Source organism: Corapipo altera, unplaced genomic scaffold (genome assembly GCF_003945725.1).
Source record: "Corapipo altera isolate COAL_440 unplaced genomic scaffold, ASM394572v1 56, whole genome shotgun sequence".
Lineage (NCBI taxonomy): Eukaryota > Metazoa > Chordata > Aves > Passeriformes > Pipridae > Corapipo > Corapipo altera.
The window spans coordinates 4,434,096-4,447,012 of record NW_020884896.1 but is presented as its reverse complement, the minus strand read 5'-3'; the positions used below and the strand labels follow the sequence as shown (position 1 = coordinate 4,447,012).

At 37.5% G+C, this 12,917-nt stretch overlaps 1 protein-coding gene across 2 annotated transcripts in view; it reads left to right on the top strand.

Moving 5' to 3' along the window:
- Positions 1–10,353, top strand: part of LOC113949455 (gamma-aminobutyric acid receptor subunit pi-like) — a 47,518-nt gene extending 37,165 nt beyond the window's left edge. For both annotated transcript variants that reach the window (XM_027648072.1, XM_027648073.1), the window contains 3 exons: positions 2,945–3,097; positions 3,982–4,175; positions 9,729–10,353. In XM_027648072.1, coding sequence (XP_027503873.1) covers positions 2,945–3,097; positions 3,982–4,175; positions 9,729–10,040 — 659 coding nt within the window. In that variant the 3' untranslated portion in view covers positions 10,041–10,353. The remainder of the gene's footprint in view (positions 1–2,944; positions 3,098–3,981; positions 4,176–9,728) is intronic.
- Positions 10,354–12,917: the final 2,564 nt, after the last annotated feature.

The window sequence follows — 12,917 nt, the reverse complement described above, 5'->3', positions numbered from 1 at the left end:
CTCAGCTGTGCAAGTCAAAGGCAATGAGATACAGCATTACTCTGTCATATGCAGCTCACACAACTGGAGTAGCAAATCTGTTCTTTTTAGAGATGATAACTTCTGGTACGTGTGTGGTGTAGATGAAAAAATGACTGTAATATTTCCCTATCTTCATTTTATCCCATTGCTCATTTCTTTAGCATGATAAGTATGCACTGAATACTTTTTCTCGACTACTGCTTCCTTCAGTTTATTACAGGAGGAGCTCTGATGAATTCTATAGATAGGTTGCTTCAAAATTTCCATTATAAAAGCTCTTCTGAACTCTTTAGAGAAATGCTGACACTATTATTATCATGTCCATGATGTGTCTTTGGATTCTGGCAATCAGAAAACCTTAAGATTAGAATGCCTCTTCTTTGTTCCCCAAAAAGCCACTGAGCTATAAGCCATTACATCTCTATTCCTCTTTTTTCGCATTACTTCAGAAATTTCTGGCATCAGGAGAAATAATAACATCATAATACCCAAAAGGCTTGTCTACACTTGGAAATTGCAGCAAAGTGGAAAACCATGACTTTCAAATTTGATATTTTGAACTAACTTCCCATGTACACACTTGGCTTTTATACTAAGGTAAATGGAGATACAGTTGCAGGGCACTAACAAGGAGACAGTATTGTTGTATGGTTACATTGGCTGTTTCAGAGTTTTCCTTCTTAAAGACAAGTTCTTCTAAGGCTGAACTACAGGAACTCCCAAGTGCCTGTGATACTCTGCAGGAAGTATGGTCCAGTCTCTTCACTCCCCTTTGCTGAGCATGTGGCAAGACATCCTTCTCTATGGTCAGCACAGAAGCACAAAACAAATTACTTTTGTGGAGTATTCAGTCGTCTTTCCCTAAATATGCTCTAGGCTATAGCCTTTTGTTGTCCAGACTCAGTGTTTTTCCATGGCACTAGTGCTCAGTTTAGTGCAAGGATGAGTGCAGACAGAAGCAATAATGCTGCACAGTCAACTGTAAGTTTTTCACTTCCGAACTTTTGAGTGCTTTATTTTGGTCTGCTTACACTTAAAATCAATTTTGGTTAGCAAAGCGGCATTTATCGAAACAACTGCAGTGGTAAAAATCACAGCCTTGGTAGAGGTACATTGGTTAATGTTCCCTGTTTCACATAAAAATGATAATAATGGCAAAAAACATCTTTGTATTTCTTGCCTCCTGGAGATAGTGTAAATCTAATGTTCATCTTTGTATCCTTTCTTCTATCAGTGAGACACTTGAGGATCTTAATATACTGAACTTACAAAAAAGAACCCTAAATACAGTGCATTTTTACCTTTGAAAGGAGAAAGAACTGACTACTAGAGGACTCTTTAGTTCACTAGAGAAAAGGCAGTCAGCATGGCAGAAAACTGAAATTAGATTAATATTAGAAATTAGACATTAATTTTTAATGGAATTATTTACTGAGAGAAATGGTGGATACTGTGTGTCTATATATCCTTAAACTAAGTCTACATGTCTGTGTGAAAGGTGGGCTCTATTCCAACCAAAATGACTGAGTTCAAAGCAGGGGATAATTGGGGAAATTTAATGGCTTGTGATTAGGGTCAGACTACATAATCTAGCAATTCTTTCTGGTTTTAAGAATTCTGTGAATCCTTATTGTTCCCTTGATGCAATATATATAATTCTTTCAAAAACGAAGATTTAACCATTCATTTTTTAGTCTGGGAGCAATAATACATTCTTTGGCATCCATTGCTTGCAGTTCAAGCTTTTCAGTATTCTTCTTTGACTGTGTCTCACAGTGCACCTGAGGGATGCACAAATAGCCTGTCTGTGTGTATATTGTTGTTGCTAAAGTGAATTCACCGTTCTGTACTTCTGTCCTGACTTGCAGCACACAGCACTGGAAGCAAACATAAGTCCCAGAGAGCATAATGTTTTGTATTAAAATAGCTGCAGCCAAAGCTATTTGACTACAGAGCATTACACTCTCACTGGTGTTCTGATTTTCTATTGTCAAAATAATGTTGTAAAAATTTATTAACAATTTTGAACTTGGAACTTCAGAATAAGAAGTCCTTTGTGCTCTTTTAAATTAGTAAAAAGAAAGATTTTGCCTTCCTGAGATTCATTGAACTGGTAACAATTTCAGATCCTGTGCTTCAACATAGGCAAAATTTTGCTTGGTTATTGAGCTGGATAAAAAATTTGGGCTTTGCTTACAAGTGTACTGTCCCCTCATGAAAACCAATTCTGTATTTGACTCTGTGATCCCAAAAGTTCATCTTCTGGAAATCACTCACATAGAAGCAAATCATTTGTGCCACAATAGTGACACTGTTCAGAGTAGCACAAACATTGTAATGCATTAATATAAAGAAAAAATAGGTAGTCAAGATACAAAGACACCGCTTAAGTGGAATATAAGAGGTAGGTAAGCAGTATCAGAGCAGGTACCCTTAATCCAGATCTTGAACGATAGTAAGTGAAAAGAAAAGCAAAATAAATATGTGAGATAGGTAAAGGTAAGAACCCATTCTAACTTTGTGAAATTACAATTGTTGTTATGCTACTTCATATCATAGCTCATTTATTGTTATGAATAGTGACAGCTAAATACATATGTGACTTAAAATTTCCTTGTGTTATATAATGAAACATCCTTTCCATGCATTAATGGTTTTATTTTTTCCTTCACTAATCTTCATTTAATTTCCAGTTCAAGGGACCTTTAATAAAACTCTGAATATGGTGACTGGGTGTTACATATTTTGATTGTTAATTTTAGAGTATTCATCTTGAATTTTTCAGCGCTGTCTTTAATTTTTTTCAAGCTTGTTTGTTAAGTTTTTACTGCACTGTAGTGCACCAAAGATAATACAGGTTGTTATTTCAAAGAACTTTTTATGAATTACACCTTCACAATATTTTTCCCTGCTCTTTCCACAGGACGTTACCCAAAACTAGTGTTTCACTTTGAACTCAAGAGAAACATCTTGTATTTCATATTAGAGACATATGTACCATCAATCCTACTGGTTGTGCTCTCCTGGGTATCATTTTGGATAAGCCAGTCATCAGTTCCAGCTAGAATCTGCATAGGTGAGAAGCCAACAAACCAAACCAAACCAAGAGCTGGATCATTATCATGCTTTCTTTATTACAAGTACATGGCATCCATTTCCCAAAGTTCCAAACACTTCTGAGTTTTATGGAATTACTTTTTTGGTTTGCCATACCTAGTATATGTGTGGATCCCCTTAAAGCCTTGCTATTCTTTAGCTAAGAAAAATATCTTTGGGAGCTACAGGAGACTTAGAGGCAGGGGAGGCTGCTGAAAGCAAAGGAAAAAACTGTGTCATTTTGGAAATAATTTAAACATATTAAAACACATGGCATGCACAGACAGAATTGTGAGGCTTTTGTGAGGTCTAATGATACATACTAATTAACACATGAATAATAAGAGAATTATAAGAGATTAAATATAATTAATTTCAAATAAAGGATATTCTGAAAGGGAAAGAATTCAAATCAGTTTTGATCAGGCTGCAGGTGGGGTGGGAAAAACACTCCTGCAGAATAGGGTAGAAAGATTTCACATCAAATGAGGCCATTGGGCAACTGCACTGAGCAAAATGATATCTGAATATTTAAAGGGAGCTTTTGCATAGATTTGCAATAATAATGTGTTAATCATAAATATACATTCCATGACACCAAAATCTCTCTCATTTTAATTTCTAGTCTTCTCAGCTTTACTAACAGTTTTCATTAGTATTTTTAAGCATTTAACTTCAGAATTATAAGTTCATAAAAATTATAAGTTCACTGAAAAGCCTTCTTTCTAAAACATGACCCATTAAATGCTGTGGCATATTTGGAGTTTCAGAGCCAGGAAAAACTCTCTTGTAATAGGGCCCTTGCAGTGGAGGCCTTCATTTCTATGCATGTTATATCAGAACATATATTTTTGCGTTCCACAGGTGTTACCACAGTCCTTACAATGACAACACTGATGATGGGAGCCAGGACTTCACTCCCAAATGCTAATTGCTTTATTAAGGCAATTGATGTGTACCTCGGTATCTGCTTCAGCTTCATCTTTGGAGCACTGTTAGAGTATGCTGTGACTCATTTCTGCACTCTGCATCAACTCAGTTCAAAGGAACTTCCAATGGTATTTTAATTCTTTGGTTATTGTTCTATAAACTAAAATTAAATTATACCTGATAAAGAGAATTAATTCCCTTAGCACTAATAGTAAATGTATTTAAGGAAGTTTCTTTTTTAGAATTAGGACAGGGAAATAAAATACTCTTGAGAAAAAGAAAAATATTTTTATACCTGGATCTTATTTGGAAGAGATCAAGCAAACTGAGGCACCCTTCCATAATGATTCTCTCTTTAGGCATGGACTTTATGGCCATTTATCAAACAATATGCTAGACATACCACAAAAATCATAGACATTTGTTGTCTTCCAGGCAAAAGCATATAGTTACTTACGGTTCAAAAACTCGACTGAGCTTGATGACTTGACCTGATTGCAAAATGGAAAAAAAGAAAAGAGTTTATCACATTGCATTTATGAAACCTTCATGTGCGTGGAACACGAGTCAGTCTCCTAGCAGACAGCTTCACATCCTGGGTCTATCAGATCCCTGTTGCCTTCTGTTCACATCTTCTCTTTCAACAGCTGCAGCTGAAGCTCAGACTGGGATTCACTTTCTCTTCTGCATCGTTATTATAACAGCGCTTTTTGCTGCTCTAATGAGTTTCTCACAACTCTGAAATACTGTGAAATATGCTTAAAATAGAAATGGATGAAATCAGCATAGGCGTTTTTCACTCTGATGGTTGTCGTCTTGCTGAAATAATCAGGACAGGTTCTGAGGTTTTGTCACATCTTCCATCTCCAGTGTATAGCACTGCTTTCATAAGCAATGAAAAAGAAATCACAAGGAAGCTGGAAGATGATTGTCTTGCAGCTTTTAATTATGGAACTGAATCTAATATGCATGAGAGAAAAGAAAATTTTAAGCAGCTTATGAAATTTCTGGATTAACTGAAAAAAGTAAAACATGAAAAATGAGAATAATGGGAAAAAAAATGCAGAAGGAGGTTTGGTTGAGTGCTGTAGGGTTAAAGGACCAGAAGAAGAAAGTTTGTCAACTGTTTAAGCCAAACTAGAACAGAGCATCACAAATGCCTAAGCAAAGCCCTTCAATAGACTCAAGGAACAGGATATTGAGTTGAAGAGGAGGAGCTTCAAAGCAATGAAGATCAACCAATATGTGGAGTTTTTTATGTCTAGATAGTTCATCAATTAATATGTGATTTTGGGTGTTTGGATGAGAGATAAGTCCTGTAAATATACAGGAATATGTTCAAAGCTGTCATTAGGTCTAGGTATGTGGAGGAACACTGCAAAATGGACACAAAGCTGAGCCACCCAGTGGGTTTTATGAGATAACATCTATCAGGGGATTGTCTGCAAATGGGCAAACACTCATTTTGAATGAGGATTTGAGTGGAAAGCCTGAAAGTAATTTTTCTTGGCAAGGTAACATCAGTAACAATTCCCTCAGAGCATATCCATCTTGTGGAGTAAGTGGCTGTCATTTTGCTCATAGAGCAGGGAAAAAAAGAGAAAGCTTATTGGAGGTTTGGGTAAGAAAGTAAAGTGTTTCAGTGCTTGGATGATTAAGCATCTTTGGATCTATGAAGGGCACTCATGACTGCCCTTGCCTTCACCTGCCTGTGTCAGATTCACTTTCATTTGGAGCACATACTGGTGCTTGCAAATGGTGTGGACATGGAAACTCATAGACTTCAAAGATGTGCATGGAAGTGGAGGTACAGCCTTAAAATGAGGAAGGAAGAAAGACTTATGGTAAAGTTTTGTGATGGACTTAATGACCAAAGGGAATAGTCTTTCACTTTAGGAGTGTTTCCTGCTTCGCATCAGAAGTTTTTTTCCAGTTTTTCTGCTGTGCATCAGAAGTGAACAAGCCATCCAAAATCACTTCTTGCCCACACAAAGATAAAAATATAAGGGAAAGGGCAGTTTTTTGATCCTAGATCAAGACTCCATAGAATAGGGAAAATGCCTGTCATGTCCTTTTCCTAATGTAGCCAAGGACAAGCACCGCTTACTGAGCAGGGTGTCATGGAGAGCACACCTGACTTGTATTTCTCAATGTAAAAAAGAACATCACAAGGACAGAAGTACCAGCTAAAATTTCGTGTCACTGTCTAGGAGGGTACTTAGCAATTTATGTGTGAGCATCGTCACTGTAAATGTGCTGTCCTCATTATCGTTAGGTTAATTGGAAATCTCACTTCCTATTTTGTTATTCCCATATGTGAGCTGATAGAAAATTTGCATTCAGAATTATGTAAATAAATGTAGGAGGAGAAATGAAAATGTCACCCTCTCTCTTGTATAGGAATTAGTTGTACTCGCTTGCTTTCCACTTTACTCTTTAAAGCAGGTGGGCACTGGCATATCAAATCCTTCTGAAGCCCTTGGGATCTTCAATTTGGAATATAAACTGGTGAAAGAGCTCATCATACCCATGCTCTTGCAGTGTCTCACACCATGTGAACCAGGACCCACAGAGACAACTTCAGAGCTAATGGCAAAAGCAGAGGAACCACTTGCTGCAAGGAAGGTCAGGCAGAATGTGCCATTCACATCAGCTCCATAACAACAGGCTGCTTAAATGGAGAGTTTGCCCCTCTCAAGTTTCTTCTGTTTTGTACAAAGTTGTGAGTTGTGCCCTCTTATAAAGATGAGTATTCCTTCCTGGACTTCCTCTGTCTTTCACTTAAATCTCTTCGTTTTAGGCAGAATGGAGAACAGTTTGAAAACTGAAAATAAGGGTACAAGGGTGCTGTTCAGCCTACCTGACATTTCTGTGCAAGCATCGTCCAGTCTTCATGAGCACTGCATAAGCTCCAGGTGTGCAACACTCTAGGTTGAAATGTTTTTCATCTTGAGCAGCTTTTTTATCCACTGGAAGTGACAACTTTCCTCAATTCTGTTGGCTGTTGGATGTCAGCAAACACTTCAGTTAGTATGAACATGAGCTACAGTAGCAGGTGCCATATACAGTGCTTTTCTGGTGGTGTACAGCACCTTTCCTGGATATTGCTGATTTGGTGTCTAAATAGAGCCTTTCTTAGTGCAAACTGCTATTTCCTCATAGCTGGAATCCAGAAAAAAATCCAAGTATTTAAAATTAGAGCCACCTTTGGACACTCACAACACTTTTTTTTTTTTATGTATCCTGTAAGCCAGCCTAGTCTTTCATAATGCTCAGTTCTCCATAACAATTTGGAAAAGTCCCTCAACAGTCCCACTTTATAAGACTGCAGCTTTTTATGAACTAGCAGTTTTTGTGGTTCTCCTCTAGACTAGCTTTCTCCTTTTCAACAATGTAATACAGCACTTTTCTGTAAACTCTTCTGTTTTGCGAGAGCCCTGCCTCGTTACACTGCAAATAGAATCCAGTACATGTGCCCTGCGTGCAGTATTTTCTGCTTAAGTAAGAACTGCCTCTTGGGGAGTAGAAAGGAACCAAGAACAACCTAATAATGTATCAGCCTCCTGCGAGTTGCTAACATGTGATTGTGTGAAAGGAAAAATGGCACGTGCACAATGTCCCGTTAATGCTCTGAAGTAAAACTAATTCTGAACAACTTATTGCCAGCCCTACCTAGGAGAAAAATAGACTCTTACACTGAGCAATGCCCCAAATCCTGCCAGTTTTGAAGTAGAGATGTTGTATTGCTTCCCCCCCCTTTCTAAAATATGAGAACAGGGGGAAAAAGTCAGGACTCTTCTGTCAGGTTCCTTTATTTTATTAACTTTTGATGTGCTGAGTGCATTCATTAGGCCGTTGTTCTGGTGCCTTGTTTCAAGTGCCAGGCACTGCTGACAGAGGATCCTCTGCCATCCCCAGCACTCCCCTCAGCTGCCTGAACTTTTTGAAGCAGAAGAGAGGTATTTATAGTAGAGTCAGGCCCCAAGTAAAACTCGAGGTTTGAGTTTTAGTACTATCCTGGGGATTGTTTAAGGTTCAGACTGGAATTTTATGGATTGATCCTCTTAATGCTTTATAGGCAGATTTTTATCCTGGCCTTTGGTTTCAAAATTCACACAAAGGTGCGGAAGGCTGGATGGGGGATGAGCAAGATTTTGTGGTCAGTATATTTTTAGGATGATGTGTTGAGCTACATTTATTTCTCACAAATAAAATATACCAGATTTTTTTTTTGCTTGAAAGTGAAAAGCAGTAATAATTGCTTTTTTAGTTCCATTTGTTCTGCTTCACTGATTCCCAGCAGTTTGAGGACAGATTCCACATTAATTTTCAAGGGTGTCACTAATTTTAGATGAAGAAAGACTCAAGGACTGTGCCATCTACATGTACCCTGGGTAGAAGAGCAATTCTGCTTTGGCATGGAGATCACTTATGTGGCTTAATGAGCTTTCTTTGACTTTAATAGCTCGGATATTTCTAAATGAGCTTTTTGTCTGGCTGCACATAAGGCTGTACATTTTAACCTTTACTAAGTTTGTCCTTGTGGAATCTGTTTCTTCTCATGATCCAAATGGAGAAAAGCAAATTGGTCAGAGGAAAGAGATTCTGCATTCTACATTTCACAAATAAATTTTTTAGACTTTTCTTGCTTTTTTGCCACTCACTGATTTGGAAGACCATACAATTATCAGGAGAAAATTAAAATTATGTGTATGCCTACCTGAATTAAAATGACCCCTTCTCCAAGTATACCTAATGAGGCTCAGTTTAGATACAAAATTGGAGCCCATCTTTGTAGCTTGGATCTGCTGGTGTCTCTGCAACATCCCATACCAAACTAAATACCCCAGGACTTTCAAGGAAGTTTTAGAGCTGAAGCTGCAACTGATGCTAATCCCATGTCCTCTGAGTCAGTAACAGAAAACCCGCTGACATCAAAGGGTGAAGATTTCATACATGAACTTTATGGCTCTTAGCCATTTCTAATCAAAGAAACAAAACCCACCAGAAGGCTTATACAACATTCTCCAAAGACCTGTCTTGATGCAGTGAAGCACAGAAAAATATGTTTAACCCTAGCATAACTTTGAACTTAAAGCATGAGTTTCAGGACTTGAAAGAAAGTAGCACTAACTATTTCGTTTTAAATTAGCTATGGAGCTTGTCCCTCTTTATTTTATTTCATTTTTTAAAAAATAACTTTTATCACAAAGCACTGGAATTGAGTAGCAAATTGCACAGAAGGAGAGTGTCTTTTATCCTGGGGTGCTTGATTTGGGGGGCAACTCGCTTGACTAGCTAGTCTGGAAGCTCCCCAACCTTCTCCATCTCCAGACTGGGGCTTTGCTTTATCCACTTTCTAGGCACTAACTTTTGCCATATTTGCCCTGAGGAGAAGACAACTTGCTGTCATGCCTTTCATGAGTTTGCTGCTGTCTTAAGTAAAGTTAGTGGGCCATATTTGAATCCAGCTTTTCTTGGTGATGTTTAAGTTAGTGTTTTTTCCACAAATGGAGGCTTTGAAAGCTGAAGGAAGCTGTCTGGTGCACGTAGGTGCTCGCCCTTGAAGTCAAGGAGTGAGATAGAGGAGGAGCTGAAAGAAAAATCCCATTTGCTGCAGCTCTAAAGTCAATAGGTGATGAAGCTTACACTTAAGTACCTGCTGTTTGGTTTCCTTTCAGGATGATGATGAAGATGATGAAGAAGGCAAGAACAGAGCCCTGGCAGCAATCACTAACAATTGCAGTGCCCCTGACAATACGAATAAGATCAATTCGAACAAGAGCAACCAAACCAGCATCGATAGAAAAAGCGAGAGAAGTAAACACAGTGTGTGTAGTTCACCAATGTCAGTAATGAAAAGACTTTTCTGTATCTTTGATTGCTTCCATGTTAAAAATCCTTACCACATAGACAACTATGCACGATTTTCTTTCCCATTATCATTCATCATAATTAATGTACTTTACTGGGTATACTATTTGTATTTCTAAATATTCTATGGTGTAAATTTGATTTAAAGTTTAGGAAGTGGATATGGGAGGGGAAGTTGCAAAGAATGGAGAAGTTGTATTTGGATAAAGGGATATGAAAGGACTTCTTTCATGACATCTTTTTAAGGGTGTCTACAAAATTTCTTGTTAACTCACTTTTCTGCTGTTAGATGACTTTCATCCAAAACTGATTTTCCTATTAGTATGCATGTCACATATTAAACTTCTTATCAAAGACCAGTAAGTCCTTTTTTAATATTTAATGGTCAAATTTGTGGGATAAGAGTTATATTATACTTGTTTCTGAGCTGCATTGAATAAACATAAAAATAGAACCAATGAAGTTTTCCTGTTATGCTTTCTATATTCAATTCCTTGTAGATTTGTCAATAATGCATAAATTTTCCATATTACATAAGGAAATTTATAATTGCAGGTCAAAGTGGTTTTTCTACACAGCAAGAAACAGTTTTGAAGGCATGGGCTACCAACACAAACCAAACAATCTATTCATCTTTGTAAGGTCACAAAGATGTCTTGAGACTCTTCTACATCTTTAGACAGAACTCCCATAGGCATCAATGGCTTTTCTGAGTAGGTGCAGGGCAGACTACAAAAATGGACTGGGGCCAAAAGGTTTACATCCAGAGAGTTGTATTCCCCTGAGTGAGGGCATACTTAGGTGTTCGCCAAGCCATCATGGACTATGGCCCTTCATCCTGACATCTGTACTATGCTCACTCACAAGTGCCTGGGTAACTATTATGCAGAGGAACAATTTGATGTGCTTAATTTTCAGCTTAGCAAATTCCTCTTGACTCATTTGCCATTAAAAATTTTCACATAAAGGTGAAAAAGCTTCTTGAATAGAAAACTCTGGATATGCAATAGCTCTTGATGAAATAGGAAAAGTTTTACACAGATGAAATTATGATTCACTTGAGAGGATGGTTAGACTTGATGAAAAGCCACAACAGTCTTTACAAGTGGTTACTTCACTGATAGATATTACACTGATAGATATTACAAAAGTTATTGGTATGGCAGCCTGTTTCTTATACTGCAGTATGTAAGTTTAAAAGCACTTATTTTTATATCTTTCTCCTGACCATACTATATGTGTCAGTTGCATATATGTGTATAAACCTGTATATGTGCTTTTATACTCTGTGTATCTTGGCATTTGTGATGATGCACAGAAATGCATTAGAAAGCTCCCCTAACAGTCTTTGATACACCTTTTCACCAGTGTGCTGCCTGTGCAGAACACCATTACATAAGAAGCGAGAAAGTGCAAAATAGCAGTGCAGGTTGGATTTGCCCTTGCTCACATCTAAATCCATAAAAATGATTGCACACTGGCAGACAATTATTAGGTCACTAAAATTCCCTCAGTGGTTTTATTTTCTAAATGGGTTGACTACTGAAAGTTTGTTTCTCTGCTGTTATGAGTAATGACTTTTGTAAGGCTTATTGATGCAGTGTGACTTCAAGAATGGTCTGGTGGCTCTTGGTACCTTGTGGGTCTTCTGACTTTCATACAAAAACAAATACATTCAAGAAATCAAACCAAGACTGCCTGTGTTAATGAGCAGCCAAAAAAGCAATAATTTTTTTTTTTATTTAACGTTCTGCTGTTACATGTTTTTGCTTAAACCCTTTATTCAGGAACAGATTGTATGACATTTTTTCTTGGAAATGAGATGTGAAACTGGACCCTCAGATCTCTTTTCAGTTTTTTCTTCCATAAAATTCACAGAAGGCAAATGGTAAAGCTCTGTATTTAGTTTCTTAAATTAGAAGTTTGCATTATTCCTGAATCTTTTCAAATAGTTATCATCATCATGTCTAGGCTTCGTGAACGAAGATTTGGGAAGGGCTCTACCCACGTTTGTATATGAATGACTATTATATATATATAATAGTTATGTACATCTTGAAAGTTACCTGTCGTGTTAACACTAAATTTGAGATTTACATTTACTACAAGCGTAAAATAAGCATTTAGAATTTTGTAGCTTCCAATTAATTTCGAGATAATTCACCTTATGTATTATTTTAGGATGCTGTTGAAGCTCTGGGCAGCTTTATTTACAGTGCATTAACTGATAACAGGGTCTGTTTTCCCACCAATGTCCTAATTGTAAGCAGAGTTAGATGCTGAAGTCCCCCATGTTTTCATGAATGGACTGCACAGATAGATTATTTATTATTCTGCTTTGCACAATTCTGCATTAATTACTAATTTCAAAAACAAAACTTGGTTTGACACAAATTTGTTGTAAAAGATATTCCCAACAGATTTTCAATGTGGTGTATGAAGAATGAAGAATAACATTTAAATTATCCTATTCAAACATAGTTTCTATCCCTAGAAACTAAAAAATTCCTTGGAATTAGCTGGAAAGGTTCCTCTAAGTGGAGCTCATGAACAATGCACTGGAGGTTACAACTCAGAGGTAAATTAGAGATGAAGTCTCTTTCAGTGCTAAGAGCCGGGGCCAAAGTTGAGGCTGCGGCAATGACAATGGCTTTGGCTTCATACCTGATGGAAAGGGGAAAGACTTTGGACTTTCTGCAACCATTTTTTGGTTGATAGTTGTGTTTCCTACTTTGATTTTAACGTTTTCTAATCAGAGACCTTCTCAGATTCATAATACAGAAATGTCCTCTCATTTTTTGAGATCACTTGAGGCAGATGTACAATGAATGAGGGACCTGAAGCAGGTGAAGGGGGTTAGCAACAGGAGCTGATGATGCATCTTCATGTAGTTTGCTGTTAGCAGGAGGTGCCCTGCTTTCAACATATGTGAAGGCAGCAGCCAGCCCAAGCAATACATTTCCTTCCTCTGTGGAATGCCTGCAAGCCTGGTCTTT